Source organism: Prunus avium, chromosome 4 (assembly GCF_965620075.1).
Source record: "Prunus avium chromosome 4, drPruAviu1.hap1.1, whole genome shotgun sequence".
Lineage (NCBI taxonomy): Eukaryota > Viridiplantae > Streptophyta > Magnoliopsida > Rosales > Rosaceae > Prunus > Prunus avium.
This window is the reverse complement of record NC_142287.1, coordinates 10513997-10538662: the sequence shown is the minus strand read 5'-3', so window position 1 is coordinate 10538662 and position 24666 is coordinate 10513997. Positions and strand designations below refer to the sequence as shown.

Below are 24666 nucleotides of genomic sequence, written 5' to 3'. Positions count from 1 at the left end.
CAACCAGAAATAAAACATGAATATTAAATATTTATAACCCCCACAATAAATCAAATAAAACAGCCAAAATAATTAATTAAATAAAACGGTTAAATTTTTAAAACCTTTTAAAATTCCAACAATCCCCCACAAGGTTTTTAAAATTTTACCGTGACAAAAAAACAGTGAAAAATATATAATATATATGGCAATATAATACTATGTAATAGGTGTAGGTGCCTTCCGGGCTTGAACCTTCACTTAGTGATGATAGTCTCCATTTGAGGAACCTGAGTGTACACAGTATTGAACTCGGCACCTTTGACCAAACTTCAACATATCCCACACATAGTATTAGTTGAGACTTGGATGCGGGGTAGCGCTATTTATGGCCATGCGCTAATCTTGATTCTCATGAGAGTTACTAGAGAATAGCCCAATTCTCATAGTCGCGGCCTCACGACGTCTCTCACTTAGGTGAGTTCTCCAAGAGTACATGTGACCTGCACCCTGCGGGAGTTTGCCCGCCTCGAAACTCATTCAGGGATAAATCCCTTCCTGACGTCACATAAAATAGCACTTTTGCCTTAGGGATGAGCAGAAGAATATCTCAAGGATATCTCCATAGTTTTATGAGTGCTATATGAGTCACGCAATATGGATTGTTTCTACCACATTGAACTTCCTTCATGGGATCTCCAATCACAGAAGTTGGGTTACCTCCCTAGGTGACTCCCTTATGGGCTTAAGCACATCCCCCTCGACATTTTGCATTAATAGCCTCCTCCACGAGGCATGCATATCAAGACTAGCCTTCACAAGGCATATATAATGTAGGTCATATCTTTATTCTTCGTTTTAGCGCGCTCTAAACCTGCATGTTATTGGAAATATTTCATACACAATCTTGCACACAAACGATTAGTGGATTTCACCTCAGTATAATCGGAAATTAGATACGGATTGGTATACATTTAAGTATAACAAAAAACATCATACATTAAATCTTATGATCAAGAGTACCTCTTAAGTCCATGAAACTTTGAGTACACCTGCTACCACTTATGAACAACAATATAACAATTAATTCTTTAAATAAATTTAACTATAAACACTAAGTATTTCAGGATACTCTTACTCCCTTTTGTGCACTCAAAGTGGCTGAAATCATGATCGCATATCCAGGTTGAAATTGTATCTTCTTGATTCTCAATAGGAACCTATAAGACAATAAGAAGTCTCTACCAAAATTTTATACCAAGGTAATCATTAGTTGCACACATTTTCATATCAAAATTGAAGACAAATTAGTCTCATAATAAAATTTTATAATATAAACAAATTTCACACGGACACAACATGTTTGCCAAGGAAATATAAAATTATTATGTCACTAAATGAATGTAATGAATCTTTCCCACGAGAGCATAAAGATTGAAAACACACTCAAAATTTTGGGAAAGAGAAAAGGAAAGCCTACATAAATGAATCTAATATTTTCCAGCATAAAAGCAAAAATTGCTTAATGATAGTAACAAATAAAATTACAGCAATAAAGTTCCCATTTAGAAAAGTTCAACTTCCACAAATTGTCTACACTGTTTTTAAAATAAAATAAATTAAGAATGCAAAACTTTTATAATAAGTATACAACATAACTTTAGTTTTAAAGAGGTAATTAAAACCACTCAAAATCTATATAAAAAAAATTGATATTAATTTTGTATTTGAAATACCCACAAAAATTACAACAAATACCTACATAGTTAAGGAAAACTCAACCCCCACAAATTTAAGGGAATTTGCAAAATATATGAAGATTATACTAAATTTATATTTAATTTTAAATTCGTAAGATATGCCAAAATACTTTAGAGGATTTACGGGTTGAAAACCTTACACCAAAATTCAAAATTAAATGCCGCTTACAGTGATATAATTTATCATCTATGTCAGTTTTCTCCAGAAGGTTTCACAAAGTACACTTCCTGGCAATTAACTCAATGTGGCAGCTATCAAGACTTCACACTCAAAAGAACATTAGTTCACTTAATATATTTTATCAAGATTAACTCAAGTAACTAATATGAAGGATTGCACAATTGAAACATATAGGCGTTGGCAACTTTAAAAAGAATCCAAGGCATTAAAACAAAGATGTAATTAAATTGCATAAATGTTTAGTAATGTTAAATGCAATAAACACCCAACAATATCAACAACTGTTGCCAGACATAAATCTCTAAACGTCCTAAAATTGATAATATGCAATTGCGGCACTAAAGTTTTGAAATTAAAGCTGCAGTAAATAAAATTATCTCGTAATTGAATGTGCAATGCAAAACTTCTAAATAAGTTAATATCAATTAACCAATTTTCGAACAAAAAAAAAACTAACGTCCAAAACCAATTATAGCATATTGGAATACTTTATATCCGGGAAATTAATCTCAACATAAAATAAGTAATGAAATTTTGAAACATATATGCATATGCATAAAATATAATTTCTCCACAAATATAAAAGTTTTGATTCTCAACATTTATGTATCAGTCAACTAGCTAAGGTTTTAAATAGTAGTGGATTGCCTCCCAAATTAGACCAAGGTATATTAAACTAATGCATTTATACTACCCAAAAAAAACTGTATGTTTTTCTCCTAAATTCAAAGCAATGACAGTCAGCAAATAAAGAATAATTAGGGTCAATAAAACTTGCAATAATGTCACATAAACTCTCTGCCCTTTTTCACAAAAATTAATATCTATAAATGAAAATAAATAATAAATATAACAATTGAATACACAATAGGCCAAAACTAAAATTGACGCAATATTAGATTTTGAATTCAAAATGAAACTACAACTTCAAGAATTTGAAACCAAAGTAAGTAGTATACCGATTTGCGAAAATGCAACAATTGATATTCAAATCAAAGTTATCTTCATAAAAGGAAAACTTAATTGTCTGTTGACCAATAATGCTTTATTCCTTCATAATACATTAAACCACATAAAGATAGTGTATAAAAATCCAACGTTAAAAGTAATTAAATGCTAATATCAAATCAATTTAAATTAATTTGCAGTTTTTTTTTTCTGAATTAAAACAAAGAAGGTATTAGCACAAAATTTCATTAAGTTCATAACCATGTTAAGGGCAATAATCACCCAACATTATTAGCAACTTTATTGCCAAAATAAATGTAGGAATTGAAAACAAGTGTGACCATTAGGCCAAATCTCGAAAATTAATTTCAACAAGAAAAAGTATTTTTGTCTTTTGAAAAAGTGTAAGTGTATGCAATCAAGAAAAAGCATACTCATGAATTGACATTTCTAGATTAAGTAAAACAATAAACAGACACAATACAAACTCTGATTTGTAAAGAACAAAGGGACCATGTAGATAAGATCATGAAATAGATTTCCATTTTCCATTTCCATTTCAGGTTAATTATTAATTTATTTAAAATTTGACAAAACTAGACAAGTGCCAAATGATAAGTTTCTGTATTGTCTTATTCACAAAATTCAAACTAAGTTAATTTCTTCGAATCACATAAATTTATAGCAATGCTCACACTTGCATAAGATAAAGAATTAATTGGTAGAACTTATCTTGTGGTACATGATATTGGACCCCTGATACCGATTCCATCATAACTCCAAATTGAAAATAACGCAAATCTCTATTCCCATAAATAAGATGAACCTTGAACACAATCGTTAGTGCAATATATATGTACATTTATATAAAATACTCGAAAGACACCACACATAACGTAATTTGATCCATTTTCCAAAAACTAAAGATAATTGATATCCAAAATCAGCAATAATATGATTAATATACCAACGCTATTGAAATAAGGTCATTAATTAGACATATTAATAAAATAAGTTGCAGAACTTTACAAAATATCAATTAGTCAATCCAAATGAATGGTCAGTGTAATGTAAATTATTAATTAAAGAAAATATATTAATAGGCTCTTAAATTTCATCAAGGCAAACTCTCAATTTCAAAATACAAGTGTTCTTTGAATAACTTACAACTGCAAATCACAAATTAAATATATAACTAAAATTTATACAGAGGAATAATGTCTGAATAAAAATTTAGAGGAATAATAGCATAATCATAAGAGTCACAATTTCAATAATTCAAAGTATATAGCATCATATGATATAAATCGGCCAAATGCGTTTTAATTTTTAATTTTGAAAAAGGCCGAAACCCAAACAACAAAATGAACTGTGCAAAGTTTCAAGTATACAAAACGAACTGTGCAATATATATATATATATAGCATGACAAAGATGCAACAAAACAAATAATTTTTCCTCAAAATTATACAAACCAATAATTATGTTTAACCAACAAAGTGATAACAATACATTTTGATAGAACTTTGAAACTTATGGATAAACAGGTCTTTGAGCAAAAGGTTGAGAACATATTTGGTTGTTCAAACAATAAATTCAAATCATCACACGGTCACACCAATATTTTCAAACCAGCACGCCTTTTACCAAACACACTTAATAAATATTTTGTAAAATTAAACTGTGCAGAGCTTACATATATATATATATATTATAAATATAGATATTGAATTGCAACAATTGTAAACTACAAAGAACCTATAGCAGTACGGAAAGAAAATGATTTTAACATACAAAGGCTTTAGATTGTTATAAAAAATATACAAAATATAGTTTTCCTTTTCCGTAAAGCCAAACACAAAGAAATATTATATTATAAATAACATATAAAAAGATAGGAAAGCTTTTAAGGTATAATGAAATTGAAGAAAACAAAATAATAGGTAAGTAAAAGGAAAATAAATAATAAGTAAGAAGGTGAGTTTGGTACGGTGAAGCACGTCAAAGACGCTGTCCTAAAGCCTTTGTAGCCTCCCTACGTGCAGGTACTGACGGTTTACAAGACTCCAAGATACGACCCCTTGTACACAAACTCAAGATCCGCTATGAGCACGTTCATAGACGGATATGGGTATCCAAGTCACAGAACCATTGCCAAAATAATAATATAAAGTAGAGAATATATATAAAAGTAGAAAAGGAGAGAATCAGTTTATGGTGGTGATTGTGGTATGTGATATTCTAATGGTGTACTGTGTGTGTTTCAAATGTGAAGGAGGAGTGGCCTTTTATAGGCATCCAAACAAGTAACCTTCACCAACCATAAAAGTTCACCAACCAAAAATTAAGGCATTCACCAACCAGAAATAAAACATGAATATTAAATATTTATAACCCCCACAATAAATCAAATAAAACAGCCAAAATAATTAATTAAATAAAACGGTTAAATTTTTAAAACCTTTTAAAATTCCAACAGAAAAGTGTGGCACCCCATCAAAATACAGGGAAATGATCACTTCAGGAACTGATTGTTGAATGTTTTACTTACCAGAAAATGGATAGAACTCCTTTTCTTTTTCTTTTTTAATTAAAAGATCTTTTGAGATTGTTTGCCGCCCAAATATTAAAAGAATCAAAAATTCCCAAAAGCATTTCTTATAAATACAGGAGAGAGTGAACAGAGTACACACAATCAACACAACCAAAACTCAGTCAAAAGACAAACACTCAAGATGATCACTTGATCTCAGAAAATCTTCAAACAGATTCAAACAGACCCAGAGTCTGAAACATTTCAATTTCAAAAGCTTCACAAACAAGCTTGCAGAACCATACTGCTTTTTCCCAGCAAAAACAGTTTGAACATTGTTCCTGATTCGAATCCCAGTTCACAAACCAGCGAAACGAGATTTCTCTCGTTACAAATTTGGTTCAGTAAAGCCAAGACAAGCAAAGTTTGAGTTTTCACGAATACGAAAAACCTCCACAAATTTATGGAGAGCCTTGGTTAAGCAGCACAGGTACCACAGTACAGTTCCAGCTTAAGTCCAACCACTTCTGCCCCTTTCAGACTGGAAAAGTCCCAGTTCTGCCCATCCAAAAGCCTTCCAGGGCTTGATAGATTAAAGCTCTGCCAAACTCAAGCTTTGGCATCGATTTGCAGCTGAAGCCTAGCAGTTGAAGTTGTTAGAAGTCCAGTCCAGCACAGGCATACCCAATCCAACCCAGAACAGAGGCATCTACCCAGGTAGAAATGGAAGCACAACCCTTTTTTTGTCTTTTCATAGTCAGTTTTCCCTTTTTGAGCTTTGTAAAGGGGAGTTCTGCCTGAAAGTGGTTCACTCTGTTATCAATCATTCTGGCCAGAACTACCAGTTTTATACTGTGAAAAATTATAAAGTCCTTACCAGTCTAAGGCATAGAAAAGAACTTACTTGGGAGATTTCCTCACCCAAATTCACAATCGTTTGTTCAAATTCAATAGCTTGGGGTGCATGTTATTTTTACTCTCAAGTCTGTTAGAATTGAAAAATTGCTAACGGTGGCACGCTCGACACACAAAGAAAGTTAATTTATTGACCAACCATGGTCTTTGGATTAATGGGGAACTTTACCCTACCATCACAGGAAACAAATCAAAACGGGTGAACAAGGAGAACACAAAGAAGGTATTGAATTGCTCATGACATCTATTGAGAAGGCTGGATACACATGCAATGTAGATTTATTTCCAAACCAAAGTTTCTGTACAGAGAAAATTTGATGATTGCAAGAGTATATTGAGGGATAATTCTTGTTGTTTTCTCTACAGGTTCGCATTGGAATGGATGTTGTTGCATCCGTTTTTTTATGGATCATATAAAACCTATGATATGAAGATCCATTTGACCAAGATGACTGGGAACACTACTCCAAGAGAACAAGTACAAATTGTGGGAGATGATCTATTAATATATTTGGATAAGATTTCTAATTAGGTTAATGTTATCGATGTGGTAGGAATAATGCTAGGGATATGGTATTTTGTATGGATTTAGTAGGAATTAAGATTGGTAAACTATGTAATTACTATAGAATATTCAAGTTTTATGAAATAAATAATTTTTTGAGTATATATATATGTATGGTTTGGGTAATAGCTGTAGAGAACCATTGGTGACAAAAAAAAAAGCTAAAATGTAAATTCACGTCTTACAGTTAATACACGATGGGTTTTTCAATGGAGTCGACGTCTTTATAGTTAATAGATGACAGTTTCTTTTAAAACTGTCATCTTTAGATATAATAGACGACGGTGTTTTTTAAAACTGTCATCTTTAGATATAATAGACGACGGTTCTTTCAAACACACCGTCGTCTATTTGATGTAAAGATGACGGTTTTGTTAAAAGAACTGTCATCTATTAGATGTAAAGACAACGGTTCTTTTAAAAAAACCGTCGTCTTTACATTAATAGAAGATAGTTCTTTCAACAAAACTGTCGTCTTTACATCAAATAGACGACGGATTTGAGTAAAAGCGTTGTCTTTACAAATAATAGACGACGGGGATTTACCGTCGTGGTTATATGCATCAAAAGATGTCGGTCGATTTCACGACGGTTGAAAAACCGGATACACGATGGTGGATTACCGTCGTCTATTGCAATTTTTGTAGTAGTGGTATGAGAGCATGCATATCTCATGGGACAACATAAGTTGATCCAACTGAGAAGATTTGAGCCATGCATCAATTGCTACTTCTTTGCTGCGATGTTTACTTTAGATTTTTTAGTTTAGGATGTATGCAATCCCAATCGTGACAAAACAAACATTTGCTTATCGTTATAATTATTTGGACTTGGATCTATTTTATATTGTGTAAATAAATACTTATGTAATACACTATAAGTATTTATGTGAAATAATTAGTGATCGACGTTTGGCATTTGAAGGCAAGAAAGACAATTTGATTCTTGAATGTCTATATTTTTAGGTTAGACAGTTTAGAACTTCATTCATTATTGTCAACCTACAAGCAGAGATATATATACTATGCATGTATATGTATAAGACATCAACACATTTTGAGGTTCATAGTTCACTAGGTAATTATTGTTAGCCAATTTCTGGAGAACATAACTTTTTGGTCCTAACGGTTGTTTAACACATGGTATTACAACTTTGGTTTGAGGTTGTCTAACATAGTATTAGAGCTTCTTAGTTTGAATCCTCCAAGCCCCATTCCGTTATATATATTTCTAGTGATTTCTTGTATTTTAGGGCTGCACATGTTCCGTCTCTGATTTGTAGGCCTAGTGGTTGTCTAACAATTAGAAATGTCTCAAGTTTAACTAAGTACCCTCTTGATAATCTTTAACTTGTATATGATCAATATTTGGTATATAGCTTCTTCTATTACCTTTTTTATTTTTATTTTTGAGCTAGATATTGAATCAGCAACTAATTTATGTGCAATGAGAGCATGCATATCTCATGGGACAACGTAAGTTGATCCATCTGAGAAGATTTGAGCCATACATCAATTACTACTTCTTGCTGTGATGTTTACTTTAGATTTATTAGTTTAGGATGTATGCATTCCCAATTGTGATAAAACAAACCTTTGCTTATCGTTATAATTATTTGGACATGGATCTATTTTATGTTGTGTAAATCAATACTTGTGTAATACACTATAAGTATTGATGTGAAATCATTAGTGATCGACGTTTGGCATTTGAGGGCAAGAAAGACAATTTGATTCTTGAATGTCTGTATTTTTAGGTTAGACAATTTAGAACTTCATTCATAATTGTCAACGTACAAGTAAAGATATATATACTACGTATGTATATGTATAAGACATCAACACATTTTGAGGTTCATAGTTCACTAGGTAATTATTGTTAGCCAATTTCTGGAGAACATAACTTTTTGGTCCTAACAGTTGTTTAACACATGGTATTACAACTTTGGTTTGAGGTTGTCTAACATAGTATTAGAGCTCCTTTGTTTGAATCCTCCAAGCCTCATTTCGTTATATATGTTTCTAGTGATTTATTGTACGTTAGGGCTGCACATGTTCTGTCTTTGATATGTACGCCTATTGGTTGTCTAACAATTAGAAATGTCTCAAGTTTAACTAAGTACCCTCTTAATAATCTTTAACTTGTATATGATCAATGTTTGGTATATAATTTCTTCCATTACCTATTTTTCGTTGAGCTAGATATTGAAGCAGCTACTAATTTATATGCAATGAGAGCATGCATATCTCATAGGACAATATAAGTTGATCCAACTAAGAAGATTTCAGCCATGCATCAATTCCTACTTCTTTGCCGTGATGTTTACTTTAGATTTATTAGTTTAGGTTGTATGCATTCATAATCGTGTCAAAACAAACCTTTACTTATCGTTATAATTATTTGGACATGGATTTATTTTATATTGACCATGTGGCTAGAGAATGAGTCGTCCAACCTGGGGACTGACTCTACCAACACGCACAGCAGAATCCTCAAAACTCATGCTCCTGTGACAAGTCCTACGAGTGCAGACTAACCCCGCTAAGGGTCTACGAAACACCCCGTCAAGGGCGCCCGGGTTCCAACATTTCCAAATATCCCATATCACCAATTATCCAATTCCAATATTGCAAATTTGGGGAAGTACATTAGGTAGTGCTTATAGCACTTCAAACTGACATAAACTATAATCCACTCTCTTTCCATAATCTCATTACCAACACCCCACATACACATAACCAAATAGAAATTCTCGAAAATAATATATATCTCAACCCATGATAATCACAATATGCCAATCATCAAATGTATTTCAAATACTTTATAAAAATATCATATTTCAACAATTAAATTATATAATAAACTCAATAAACAATAAATCATCATACATAGCTTTCCGTTTTAAAAATAATGCTTATTGTTTGAAAACAAAGTCTACTCACAAGTAGTCCCATGTTGCTTGTGTAACAACCCAAAACTAAATTAATTATTAGCTATTAATTTATTTAGAGAAAAGACTATTTTGCCCTTGGAATATTTTATTAGTATAAAAGTTGACTTTTTGTTCGGGAAGGAAAATGGAAATTTTAATTGGACTGTTGCGTAGAGCACGTTGAGACAAACTTTCCATATTTGGTCAACCGGGCTCGCGGGGCCCACGACCTTCGATTTTCGATCCGAAAGTTCCTATGGGTTCAACAAGGTTTATTATACATGTCCTGCAAGTTTGGTCCAAATCGAACAGTCGGATCGCTCGCGATCGCACGATCGGACGGTTATCGTTTTACACAAACTTTAAGTCATTGAATCGAAGCATCCGGGACTTCGATTCATGATCCGCGAATTCCTACACAACCCTAGAGATGACTAGATCAACATATTTTGAAATGGAGTCGATCCAACGGTCCAAACATATCGAACCCGGATAACGCCTAATGTGCGTAATCCAATCGACAGTCAAACGATAACTAAATTCAAATATGAGCATACCGTCGTGCTCGGGACGACATGGGGATCATTTTGGGACCAAATGGGTCTCCCAAATAGTGCCCACGCGCCGCCACACGCGTGGGTCCCTAGAGAAATTCCGGTGACCGGAAAATCTCCAAAACCCCGATCATGACCTATACCTACGCAATCAGGACAATGAGTGGAGCAACTTTTGTTTTTGGACCATGGCCAAAAAGTGACCGGAACTTGCCGGAAACATGTAGAAAACTTGGGCAAACTTCAAGCGATAAATTGAGTTCTAAAATGTGAAAATTGATCCTAATCAACCCAACCATCAGCTAGAACACATTGAGAGGATGAAAAAACATACCTAGATCGAAGAAATTGGTGGTTGGAATCGCCGGAACGAGTGGTGGAAGTTTTGGGTCAAAACCAATCGTATTTTTGGTTTTTTCTGGTGACCTGGGCGGCAGATGGCGGCAGTTGAGGGGTGGGGTGGGAAGAGGGAGCAGAGCCAGTCACTTTGGTATTGGTCTCGTCACGATTGGTGGTTGGAGGTGGTGGTGGCGACCTAAAAATCGGTCTGTGAACAGTACCGGGGGAGGGGGGCTAAAAATCGGTCTGTGAACAGTACCGAGGGAGGGGGGCTGTCACGCGGAGAGAGAGAGAGAGAGAGAGAGAGAAAACCAGGTTTAAAAAAAAATCAGACTTTGAATTATTTACGATTATGCCATTATACTTCCGTTGATCGTAACTTTTTCATTACAACTCTGATTTGAGCCCACTATGTGTCTACAGACTCATCTTGATGCGATCTACATCATGGTGCCATTCATTTCCCCAAAATCCTTATGGATTAAAAAGCGACCAAAATAACCCTATCCCGGGGGGCAAAATTGTAATTTCGTAATTTATTAAATTAATTAAATTAACGAATAATTAAAATTGGGTTGGGATGTTACACCTACAATTTCTCCTCTTTGGATGAAAGAAAACAAAAAAGGAACACAAAATCCAATTGCATAAATCGCCAAAACCATTCAAACCACAATGGAACGGAAATAAAACCACAATAGCAGGCAATACAACATTAATACAATGGCAATCCAAAAAAAAAAAAAACAGCAATACAACATCAATAATAACAACAAAACAATAGCAGTAAACAAGCAAATCCCAAATCAAATGCAAGAATCAATCCACAAAGAAGAAACCCATTTACTGTTTCAAACAATGAATCATCAAAATCAGACAATTTCAAAGAAACCCCTAAACCCTAAACCAATTTCAGAGAAATCCCTAAACCCTAAGGAAATGACCATCGGCAGTACCTATTGGAGGTCAGCGATGGAGTTGAGCTTCGAGGTTGCAAGCAGCTACGACCTTAGGCGGAGCGACCTAACAGACAACGCTGGGAGTGGAAGAGAACTACTACTACTACTACGAGAGAGAGAGAGAGAGAGAGAGAGAGAGAGAGAGTGAGAGCTGCGCGAGAGAGAGACATAACAAAGAGAGAGCTGAGAGAGAACAAAAATTGAGAAAAAGTGTTATGTGTGCAATAAGTGGACAATAAGTATGTATTTATATGTTATATTTGCAAAATGTGTGGGGAAATGTGGTATTTGCAAATAAAATTTGAAAAGCATTGGCATTAAGCGCTATTTCCTTTTTTTTTTTTTTTTTTTTTTGAATTCGTGTCTTTGTTAACGAATTTGTGTACAATATTGCCACTGCCAGGTCATGTTGAGTTGGGTTAACTCGGCTTCATTGAAATCGCGGTCCGGCCCGGTTCCCCAATGCCCATGTATGGGTCAAAGTTCAGCATTCGGTTTCATGCATTGTTCACTCTCTCTGTCTCTCTTTCTTCTACCGCTTGCAATATACAGTGAGAAGAAGGAAAAAAAAAGCTTTCAAGGCAATGGAGGTACCTGCAGCTCCAGCAACTGATGGGAACGAAAACAAGGGCCTAAAAACCCTAATTTCGCTCTACTCCAACTTTCTCTGGAACCGAGTAGTGGGCTTCGTCCCCTCTTCTGATTCCAATTTTCTCGGAAAAATTCCAATTTATTTTCGTAGCAGATCACGGAAACGCCAAGCATGCCTTCCCCTGCCGCTGCCTTCTAATTCACTGCAATACTCTCCGTACGCTTACTCCTCTCTGTCATTACTTTTTGTTTTGTTGTCAATTTTTAAGCCGTCTTTGGCTGCCAACAAAACTGACGGAGGGGGAATATTTTTATTTTTTTCCTTTTGTTGAAGTTGTGAATTTTCTGCTTCTGTTTGCTGCAGAGATAGTGTATGCATGTATATATATACAATTGAGAATCGACAGCATGGTTAATACCCTCTTTATGTCCTGTCCCTTGCTTTTTATGATGTTTTATTGGTTGTGAAACGTGGATTCATTTAAGAACAATGAAAATTAGCTCAGTTTTGTGAAATGCACTTTTTGATGTTGCATGTGAAGTTTACTTGTTATATTGGTGGAGTTTTGATGCGCGTGGAAATTGTAGTTTTTGAGTGTTTGTATTAATATATTTATACACATAAAGGGTGAATAGGACACACTAGGACTATTTGAAGAATGTGCTAGAACTACCTCTTATGACTGCTTCACTTAACATGGTTGAAAAATTAAAACCCTAAGTAATATCTCGGTGACTAGCCTAATCAGTCTGAGTTCAACTATTTAGGCCTATGGATTGTAAATTGCATAAAGAATTAAATTACACTAGGTCACTCAACCGTAGCTAATAGTAAATGGCACAACATTTCAACACCACAAATTTAGACAACAACAGCAGAACATAGCATTTAGGTGGTCCGGTCCATTGCTTATGTCAACCCCAAACCCTTTGGGTTGAATTCGCTAATCCTCGAAGGCAATAACATGGTTTTGGTTTACTTCAAACCTCACAACCTTTTTGGCCATTTTTGTTTTTTTCTAAAGGATGAGAGTCTGAGGTTTATGGTAGAGTTTTCTGTTATAATTTTTTTTTTTTTGCCAATTCTAAGTTAGGTTTTTAACAAATATAGTTTGCAACATGTCATATTACGAATTGTGGGGCCTTTAGTGTGCGTGGTCCTATGCAATTGCAACTAAACCACATGTAATAGCCATCAATTCACATTGGTGTCATCCAAGTTTACGGAGAACTCATTTACTGTTATTATTAATATTTTTTTTCAAATTGGATTGCTGTTGTGTGTTCATGCCTGCTGGTGTTGTTTTGGTTACAGTTTGTAGTTCCTTTGGTGTAGGTAGATGATGGTTGTGGGTTTTGTTTTGTTTTTCATTTTGGAAAAAATCTTTTCTTCAGTGCCGTACAATGGCTTTTTGTTAAGTCTTGTTTAGCATTAATAAAAATTATAAAAAAAGATTTCAGCTGCCTCGCAGTTGGCCCTCGTACTGAAACATGAAGCTTCAGTCAATGTCTACCAAGAATCATCGCCTTATTATATGATTCAAATTTCTTTTGATCATCCATATCATACTTAGTTGCCACACGAGAATTCAATTTTTTATGTACTATTAGATCATGTTAGATGAAAACTGTAAAAAGTTTGGTTCTTTAATATGCAGGGTAACAACAGAGGCATCTAGAGTTTGTGATGTTCTACATGATATTTTGGAGCACATCTTCTCCAATCTGCATAATATCCAGAAGAACATGCAATTTTGGCAATCTAGGGCTGAGGTGAGAAATTTGTTATATTTTAATGAGCAACACAACTTTAGATTCTACTCTTGGTAGATTACTTGTCCATTTCACTGTACAGTGCTTCTTATGAAATAAATTTAATATTTTCATTGAAAAAAAGAGCTAGAAACAATGTTGAACAAGTACTATCTGGAAAGCAAAAGGAAAATAAGATAAAAAGTCAAACCAAATGGTTTGATCTTTTGGATGTGTTTCGACATAGATTATGATACCTGCCATTATTTTTTATATTTCATGGTGTATGGTATTTTATTTATTTATCTAGTATATTTGTTTATGTGTTTTTTTTATGCTGGCTGTGTTTTTGAAGTATCCATACACACAGCTATAGATGTTATATACAAATAATACAAACAGACATTTCTAATTTCAGGGATCAAATGCTCAAAAAGTTAAATTTATGGTTCTTGAAAGAGGGCCACAAGCTTTTATTGAAGGAACAATTCAGCTGATACATGGATGCGTTGCTGAAGGTTCTTCTATAAAGAATATATGCCTCTCTGCATCTGCTCACATATCTGAAAGGATAGCTATATTAACTAACTTAAGATGTTCCCTTGCCACATTTTTGGCTGAGGTTTGCTTTACCTTGTTCATGTATCGTTTAATTTGAATATGGTCTCTAAACCCTTTAAGGAAAACTGCAGATTTTTACTTATTGTTATCTTTTAAACATGTATATATCGGAATATGATTTATGTCAATGGCCGTTTGTATAGGTTTACATGGAAATTGACAGGTTCGGCGAGGAGTTACTGAGAGATCCAGAGAATTCATTGCCCTCCTTATTAATTAGGATTAATGGCTTATTCTTCAAACTAGAGGCGTCTGTTGGCCATCTGCATGCAATGCGGCAGGTAGCTTTTTGAACATCCCAGCTAAAGATTTTGTTGCAGTGGTAGTCTGACTTCTAAAATTATTTTACCATCTGGAATTCCATAAGAAAGAAAAACAAGAAGGATGAAAAGACTATTGTAATAAGTGAATTCAATTACTGTGCAGTGTGATTCTTCTGTCGAGGGCAGCTACTCAGTCCCGCTACTATTTGAGAAACTGCCGGAGATAAATCAAGAAGGATCCCAGTGGACAGACTGTGAAATTAGGGATGCTATTAATCTGGTTTACCAAAATCTGGAGAAGCTGGATTTGTACTTGTCTTATATTGTAAGATCTTCTTCCATAATTTTGTTTTATCCAATTAAGTAACATTAGATTTTGTTGGATAATAAATTAAAACTTGTACCTTTAACATCCTGAAGAAGTGTACAAGAGAAGGTAGGTGACATGACTATCCAGCTTACTGGTAGCACCTTGAAATTTTAACCAGCTAGTTGATATAATGTGTATCCACTGACTTGTGATTGGTTCTTGTTTGTGTACTCTATCCATATTTTGAGAAAATGCAGCAAACGAACCTCTATATTTTGTTTCAATTTTTTCTTTTCCTTCTGGTTCTTTGTACTCATTTTCTTTCTTTTTTATTTTTGAGTTAGGTTGCAAAACATCGGAAACCAAGGAAAGTGACTCAATATTGGATCCGTTATACTTGTGGCGTGGTTGGCCTCTCAGTTTGTTCTATGTGGCTTATAGGACATAGTCGTCTGATGGGAAGCCCTGACATTGATAATTGGCTTCGTGAAGCAAGGGATTCAACCATCAGCTTCTTCAGCGATCATGTAGAGCAACCGGTATATTTATCCTACTTGTATCTTGCTTTTTGTTGCTATTGCTCTAAAAAATGTGTTATTTTCTTTGATTGGAAACGAAGGAAGCTATGGTGCCATGCAACTTGCTTTGCTTTAGAAATTAACCTTGTTAAAATTTTTTTAGATGTTTAAATTTGCTTTGGGCATCTGTTTCTCCTTATTTTAGGAACACTACTGTTTCTGATGTTATTCTAGAGTGGAAAGCTGTTGTGTCATGAATATTTTTGGTTTGATAAACTAGATGTAGCTTGAATTAAATATTCTCTAATCTATTCATGATGGATTGCTTGTCCACTTTACTGTACAGTGTCTCTTTTAAAAAAATGGCTGACATCTCATGATTAAAAGCTGACACTCAATTTTCACCGCAAACTTTGTGCATATTTATAGAATAGCTGAATATGTTAATGATAGAGTTATATTTTGACTCAATTTCCCCAGCTTCTGTCTATTAGAGATGAACTTTTTGAGACATTTAGGAAAAGGCACAGGGGAATGATGGATCTTGAAGAAGTGCAACTAACTTCTAACTCTCTACACAGGTTAATGTTCTTATCTCCTACTTCAATTCAAACTTATATTTACGTGAACCTTGGATGGTAAATGGTATTCCTCTTTCTAAAATCACAAAAGTGGTCAGCATGAAGCTTGTGACTATCAAGTTTTATATCAATGGTTGGCAGTTTTCTCATTTTTTAGTGGAAGAAGAGGACGTTCCATTCATAACCTGAAATCTTTAGCCCAGATAAAAATGTAATTACTGTTGGGGTTGTGTATATTGAATAATGTGATTTGAAAGTAATAGGATTCTTTCTGAATGTTCGCATGTTCAATATCCCAAATTTCTTTTTTTCCCTTGGAGTTGGATCACTTTTCTTTTTCTGTTTTATGATAAGAAACATTAATCTTTATTGACAATAAAACAGTACAACAAAAGTGAACAAGGAGTCCACTTCTAAAAGAAAATTAAGCATACCAACTGACACTTCAATCCTGGGGAAAACCCCAAAACAAAAACAGAATTCCAAAGAACTACAAAACATATGCTAAAGTATGCTTTCCAATCTGAAAAAATGACAGAAAAAGATAACTCCCTAACTCTGAAGCTACAGATGCCAAAAAGACGCCAAAAAACACTTCGCATCCCATAAGCACATCATAGCACCTCTCCCTAGAACTAAACCTCTTTTTCTTTCCACCAAAAAAACTTCAAGCACAATAGTGCATTACACGACCCCGGAATGGACCAGCTTAAACCTGTCTTCTCACACATGAAGTCACTGGAATGCACCAGCAAGGTAGTGGGTTTGCTGTTTTCTTTTTTATTTTATTTTCATATCAATTGTTTTCATAAAAGGTAGAGGGGAATAATACTATATCCTACAATATACAAACAAAATTTTGCCTTTGGAAATCACTAGTTTTGTGTTTCATTGATTTATCATTTATCATTAGCACATTCAAAATTGGTTTGTTTATCCTCTGACAGAAAAACAGATTTTGGTTTTCCTTTGATGTTTGGCTCAAAGGTGTCATTTCCTTATATTTTAAATCTTACATTTCTATCTGCTTGATTTGCAGAATGTTGTTGGCTTTCAGTGAGCAGACAAAAGGTCAAAAGTTCCCAGAGAATGCACCAGATCAGGAAATGCTTGAAATAGTTATGGCCAGGTGGGTATTTCTATTCGGCTTGCATGTAGTTGCTTCTAGCAATATTTGGCGTCTGAGCCTCTCATTTGTTTTTTCTGCTATAAAATTTGGAATAATTTGATTACTTATGATTGAACCGTTGGATGCTATGGCGACCTTTATTGTTTGTTCATTGAAGTTCATATGAATAGATCAATTATGTGGATTGGATGCTGTATTCAACTAAAAAGTCCACTTTAATTATACATAGTAATATAATCTAATCTACGAATTTGGTTGTCTTATTTTCAATCGTATTTGAGTTTGCGAAATTCCAGCTAAGCCTAAACCACTACTCTGCCTGGTGTGGAAAAGAATAGTGTAGAAACTCATTTATTATTTTGATTACAATCCATATGTTTCACCATTTGTATAATGTATAGTAGACCTTTTCAGTCGCTGGTAAGTGTTTTTTTTGGACATCTTGTCCTCATTTAACTGAACAACATTCAAGTTTCCTCAAAAAAAAAAAAAAAAAAAAAAGAAAAAAGAAAAAAAGAGAAAAAAGAAAAACTGCATTCATGAATTTGAATCTTTGATTCTTGTGGGTGTATGATTCTTGCAATGGATTTTCGATTTTTCTTGCCCAAAGAGAACTTGGAAGTGCTAGAGGTGGGAGCTGAATGTGCTTAGTGGTTTGGAGGAGGGAAATGTGCAGGGGGAGTGAGAAAGAAGGGGGAGAGAAGAAAAAGAAAGAAGAGACAGAAGTAGAGGGCCATAGTCTAATGACATCTAAAAAAGTGAGCATGTGCGGCACATGGACCATTTTTACCGTAAATTGAGCATATTTGACGACAGGAACCATTGAAACACATGAAATGAAGTTTAGAGGGAAAAGTGGGTCAAATTGATATTCAGGGACCAAAGTGGGATGCAGGCGAAGGTCCACAGGGGCATTGCTAAGGATTTTCCCTTTATAGAATATGTCAACGGAAATTTGGTAAAATTACAAAAACAACGGAATTGATATAATAACAAATAACGTCGTATGAGACAATAGGAACCGCTAACCTAAGTAATAATGAAGAATTTGGAGCTACAAGGAGATTGTGACAAGGGGAGATACATTTCTTTGCACTTTGGTAGTTGATGTTTTGTGTCGGTTGGTTGAAAGAGCAAAGGAGGGCTGGCAATAGGAATGGTAAGAGTATAAATTTCTCCTTTGCAAATTTGCAGATAACACAATCTCCTTCTCTGATGAAAAGAGGATAATTTCAATAATCTGTCGAGGGTGATGGAAGTGTTTATTGTTATATCTGGTTTGAAGATTAATAGAGCCAAGTGCTCAATTGCAGGGATACACATTGAAGAAGGGGAGGTTGAAGGGCTGGCATTGGCATTGGGATGTGAGGTGGGAAGGTGGCCTGTAAAGCATTTGGGGTTGCCCCTTGGAGGGAATTCAAGAGAAGTAAATTTTTGGAGCCCTGTAGTGGAAAAAGTGGAGAGAAGACTAGAGGGCTGGAGTAAAGCTTATTTTTCAAGGAGGGAGGTTGATATTAATCCAATCAGTGTTGATCAGTTTTGCAATCTATTATCCCTTGTTAAGATTCCTTGTAGTCTGGCAAAGAGATTGGTGGGTTTAATGAGCAATTTTTAGTTGGAAGGGGTGGCGGAAGGAAATAAGAATCACTTGGTAAGATTGGATCTGGTGACACAATTTAAGGAAAAAGAATAATTAATGGTGGGAATTTTGGTAAAGAGAATGAAGCTTTGCTTGAGAAGTAGTTGTGAGATGCCAGACAGAGATAAATTTCCTTTGGTAAACTATAATTAGGAATAAGTATGGAATGCATGAAATTGGATGTGATCCCAAGATTGTGGCTAAAGGCTCAAGTCGATGCCCATGGACATCATCTCTAAAAGGCTGATTGCTGTCTTTTGGTGTCAATTTAATTATGTCACCAAAAAGTCTTAAATTTTCACGTCAACATGTGATTTTTATTTAAAATAGAATTGATTAAAGTTTCTGTAAGTACTGTTGTTTACTCGACTTCTTTTTTGAAGAAAAGAAAACTATTAAACGCAGATCGCAAGTACTGAAGTCTTGTTCCGATTTCCTATGTTTATATTTCATTAGCAAATTCCATATCTTCAGAAGAAAATAATTGAGTTTGTTCATTTTCTGAATATACAGGTACGAAAAGGAACTTACACATCCTATTACAAACCTTCTTAATGGCGAGCTGGCTCGTGCTATGCTGATTCAGGTAGTTTCTCTATTACCTATAAGTAAAGTTACCACTGTTTATATTATTTCTCATGTTACAAATGCCTGGTGCCTCACAGGTTCAGAAGCTAAAGCTGGATATTGAAACGTGAGTTTCTGATCATGCTGTCTCTGGTTAATAAGCGAGTTTTTCAGATACTCTATCGTATTTCATATTTCAGATACTAAAGATGATCTTATGAACAGGGCGATGCTTGAACTCAACCAGATTTTGAGGGCAAATGAGATCAATTTTGCTATTCTAGCTGCGTTACCGGCATTCTTCCTCTCCCTCGCTCTGATAATGTTAATGCGTGCATGGTTCAAACAGGTAGGAGAGCTCTCTAAAGATTTTTTTTTTATTTTTTAAAAAAAACTATTGAAGGCAGCATCAGAACATAGCCTTACTGAAAAGCTTTCTAAAACACCTATAATTCACTTTTCTTCACAAAACTTCATTTTTGTCTCTGAAATTTCTAATTCGTATGTTAAATTGTAATTTAGAAGTATTTAACTATTTAATTATAAAAAGTGCTGGTGCATTCTTCATAGCGTGTGCCAGATGGACTTTATGAAATAATATGAAAGCTAAACAAATCTGAAAATAATTAATTTTGTAATCCTGCATAATGCATTTCAAATTATAATTGTAACAAATGTATTGTTTTCCTCCCATTTGTATTAGTTGCTTAATCTTAGTTCTACTTATGTAAATCAGGATACTAGAGCAGAAGGAAGGGGAAGAATTGCTCGGCTTCAGAGGAGGTTGCTTGTTGTGGAGGTTGAGAAAAAGATTATGCAGTATCGTACTTTTGTTGATAAAGGGATGGTGAGAGTTCAATTCTAAGCATCTCTTTTCTATTTTTCCTTGATGAAGAAAATTTTATTAGAAGAGTGCCAAATATAGAGCTATACACAAATAAAATATAGAAAGGGGCAACATTTTCATAGCATACAGTTCTCAAATGGAATTCATTTGTAACAGAGGAATTAGTTTGAACTGTTGTTTTTACTCATGCAATTCGGGATTATATGCGTTGAGAAGAATTGCAAGGGTACAGTATTTGCTGTCTTAATTTTTTTTTTGTTTGAACTTATGCATGATATTGCATATTGAAGAAAATAAATAAGTGGTTTCCAAAAGATTCATGAAGTCATAGAGAGTCATAAGCTGTAGATCTAACTGTCAACAAATCAAATAAGGAATAACAAAGTTACAAATATATATATTAAGAGCTAAAATTAGGATAACAACAACCATTACAACTTGATTCCTTTTTGTTTTCAGTTTTTTCTCTTTAGTTCAACATAAATGAAGGCATATTGAATTTTCGTTCTACCTCAACCAGTTAGCCATTTGGTAAGATAATGTTGCTTAAAAAAGGTGGTGACATTACTCTCCTTATTTATTTGGAAAACTGATGTATTTACCTTATCAGCGTTTCTAAGCTCTTTTCTTCTTCTGTTTTTCTCTTTCTTTTTGTTTCCTGCAAAAAAAAATATATAATTTTTTGTTCTTGGATTGATGGTAAAATAAAGTAATAATTTTAAATGAAAATAAATCTGGTACCTCATACACATACTTATTTTCCGGAAAAGTTTCACATTGACATGTGACACACTTAGCTACAGCCTGAGTGTTATATTTTTGAGTGGTATAAGTGACTCACACACTTGGTGATGCAATAAACTAGTGTCATGTTTTGGAGCACTCAGAAATGCATGTCGGGGTGGTTCATGGCATGATGGTGCAGTGGGAACCATCTTGTCACGACTAACCGTGGAGGACTCGTAGTCCTAATAGCTGCCTCCCTCAACCTTGATCAATACATACTGCTGGATTTCATGTTTACTTGTACCTCTCTTGACTGCATATAAATTTGTGGTGGTTAATTGTTTATCTCGTATTCCACAATAATTTGTGGATCCTTATTGGATTATATTCTCTTGAATGATGTATATCCTAGTGTTTTAGCATATTTGGATAGGCTATTATTTATGCAGGACTAGGATTTTGTTAATAATTTGTCTGATATGATGTCTTTTCAAAAAAAAAAAAAAAGTCTGATATGATGCTTCTTTTGGATGCTTAAGAAGAATTGACTTGATTTACTTTGAAAGTCTGCCTAAAAAAAAGTATCAAGTTTTTGTGTATTTTTATCAAGAAAGCCACACATGATTATGATTTCATTAAATTCATTTATATGTATGGTTACTTTTCCAGCAAACATACACTTATATATAGATAAATATCTATGTAAATCAGCAAATATAATTATACTGGCATGTCATGCCTGCATTTTTAGAAGTTGACGCATCTTCAGTTCCTGTCTACATCAACATACGACATGAGTGGCCAGAAGTCAATAGGTGTATCTTGACTATATTTGGCAGTGTCCATGTCTAAGGCAGGAGGTGGGGATGGTGGTGAGGTGCATGAATGTCCTCAGCAGGAGGTGGTGTTGATGCTGATGGCACGACCTTACTACCATGACGTGACAATGTTATCAGTTTCCATGGATGTGGATGCAACCTCACTCTTGGGAAACATGTATTCTGGATGGAGTGTGACACCATAGCTCCTTACCTGTTGTCTGTTTGGAAATCTTATCCCTACCAAGTTGTTTAGGATGGCCTCCTACTCTCCATGGCCTGTGATTGATGTAGGACATGGGTGAGTCAAACTAATTCTAGGAAAGAAATCCTAACCAAATAGAAAAGGTAATCAAATCTAAATCTAATAAAATAAGTAAACCAAATCCTAGTCAAACAAGAAATCCTGAAAGTATAGAAAACTTAGAAAACAAATTAAAAACGCAGAAATCATCCATTGCTCCAAAATTGCAGGATTGGAAGACCCAATTAAATAATTTCCTCTTCCATTCAACCTCCACCAGCTTATTTTCTTTTACATATTATTTTCTGTATTTTCTTTTTCAAGTGAAAATATTTTTGTTTTGATCATTTTTGTTTAATCTTAGTGAGTACTATGATTCTTGTTTTGTGATTAATTCTGATCCTAAGCTTGACTTTTGTTTTTATTTTTCCTTGTTAGACATTTTTTGCCTGTGGTTTGTTTCTAAATCAGGGTCGTTGTTTGATCTGTAATTTCATTGGTAATAATTATTTATTTTTTGCGAATAACTTGAATGTTAACTTTATCTTTTTCCTAATATTATTAATTGTAGCGAGGTGGAGTGGATTGAGCTTTGAAATTTTAGACACATGTTGGGGTTGGAGTATGAAATGTTCCAACAGGGGAGGGTAGGCCCCAAGATTGGTCGGGTGTTGGAGAAGGATAAATGAGCTGTTGCTATATTTGGCCGCATGATTATTTATTCATTCACATGTTTCGTATATATTCTTTCTGATATCAACTTATTCCAGAATCATTATTGTTCCCCAATGATCCTTAACTTTGTATTATTTTATGCTCTTCTGTTACTTTGCTTGAGATTCTGAAGAAACAAAACTGTGTTAAATTTTTTTATTTGTTGGAGAAAAAGAAGAAAATAAAGAATGTGTCATCAACCCCAACTTAGTCTTGATACGCTTTTCACTTTACAGGAGAAAGATGCGCAGTGCGTGTACGGATTGCTGTTGTATAGTCTGGATCGCCTATACCATGCTGTCGAGAGACACGCAAGAGCAACCGGTGAATGGCAGTGGTTAGTTTCAGATCGCCATATTTACATACTATTACTGTATTTTAATGCTGTAATTTCTTGTGCTTTTTGATGAAAATAGCTTACTTGAGGGGTTGAGGGATTATTTTGAAGTAAATTCTTTTATTTGGAAAAATAGCTTACTTGTTGTATCATGAAACAGGTTGAGTCAAGATATAATTGATTTGGGGAAGCCCAGCCTCCAAACTGAATATAAACTCAGAGTGACTGCACGCTTGGAACGAGCGTATGACTGTCTGCTTCCTTCATTGAAACGCCAGTAGGAACCTTTTCCCGTCCTTTTCCTGTGTGTAAATTGCACGTTAGAAAATTTTGTGAACATAATGATTATTGTTCTTTTTTTCCTTTTTCCTTCCTCAATGACTAAAGTAGCAACAATACACTAAGTTTCAATGACTAGAAGTACTTGAGTAACAATATTTGTTTTGCTTTCTTTTTTGTGGCTTTGAATTTTGTTTTTTTGTTTTTTTTGGGACAAAGCTTTGAATTTGGAATGGTAAACTTGTTTTTCATTTTTGGTTAATGCCAATTGACATGGTAAATCAGTTTTATTTTGCGTCACATAAAAGCATAGTTGACCATCAATTCATTAGTGGTTGATTGACAACAACACTCTAGTAGAGGGTTTACTTATTTTGGCACCAGAACATAGAGAGCTTAGTGCGAATATAACTAGTGATAACTGTCATTTTGACGCAGTGAACTATTATGATGGTGTGTCAATTTTACCTCGCACATTCTGTTAAGAGTAGTTCCACCGCAGGAGTCCAGCCCGGGCAAGCCCCAAGGCAAAATGAGCCTAAGTTCTTGTCCGCGAGTGATGATGTCAATGAAGAAAATAATTTTTAAAAAACCGAAAAAAATTCTGAAAAATAACCAAAAGATACAGTATATTTTTTTTATACATACATAGTAATTTTTTATCATTATTAATCTCATGATGGCAATGGGTGGAAAAGCAACAAAAATATTGCTAGGCAAATATTATTCATGTGAATAGTAACCGCCCTTACTTGCCCTTTCCCTTTGCCATGGCAAATTGATGGAAGTGCTCTTAGGATTCAACAGTTTACTATTGACACCCAACTTTTTACCCAACCGGCGAGTGCAAAAGGAGGGGAAGGGATGGTTGTTAGCTATGTTGGGGTGTAGAAAAACTTGTGTGAATGGGTGTTATCCTCAGCTAATCATGCTATGTCAAGTGAAAAAATTATTACGTGTGGCATAATGTGATTGGCTGGGGATAACAAAATAATGTTGTCCCTGTTGCACACAAGTGTTTCTCATCAGGGTGATGTACCATCCGCACCTGGGTTGGGTCTACTA

At 34.5% G+C, this 24666-nt stretch overlaps 1 protein-coding gene across 2 annotated transcripts; it reads left to right on the top strand.

Moving 5' to 3' along the window:
• Positions 1-12132: 12132 nt before the first annotated feature.
• DGS1 (dgd1 suppressor 1) lies at positions 12133-23773 on the top strand. 2 transcript variants are annotated; one of them, XM_088252167.1, is made up of 14 exons: positions 12133-12473; positions 13915-14029; positions 14427-14630; positions 14773-14910; positions 15056-15217; positions 15547-15741; positions 16201-16301; positions 17341-17430; positions 19583-19655; positions 19735-19763; positions 19862-19985; positions 20373-20483; positions 20943-21014; positions 23222-23322. In XM_088252167.1, the coding sequence occupies exons 1-13, from the start codon at positions 12250-12252 to the stop codon at positions 20964-20966; spliced, it is 1590 nt and encodes a 529-aa protein (XP_088108293.1). In that variant the 5' UTR covers positions 12133-12249; the 3' UTR covers positions 20967-21014; positions 23222-23322. The 2 variants fall into 2 exon arrangements, with proteins under 2 accessions (XP_088108293.1, XP_021812779.1); XM_021957087.2 differs by lacking the exon at positions 20943-21014 and adding an exon at positions 23483-23773 and having other exon boundaries at positions 12135-12473.
• Positions 23774-24666: the final 893 nt, after the last annotated feature.

Bases quoted from the DNA above. Each gene is read 5' to 3' on its own strand.
- DGS1 (XM_021957087.2), top strand. From the start codon at position 12,250: ATGGAGGTACCTGCAGCTCCAGCAACTGATGGGAACGAAAACAAGGGC. The intron at 12,474-13,914 runs GTACGCTTACTC...TTTAATATGCAG, and splicing joins AATTCACTGCAATACTCTCC to GGTAACAACAGAGGCATCTA. The intron at 19,764-19,861 runs GTGAGTTTCTGA...TCTTATGAACAG, and splicing joins CTAAAGCTGGATATTGAAAC to GGCGATGCTTGAACTCAACC.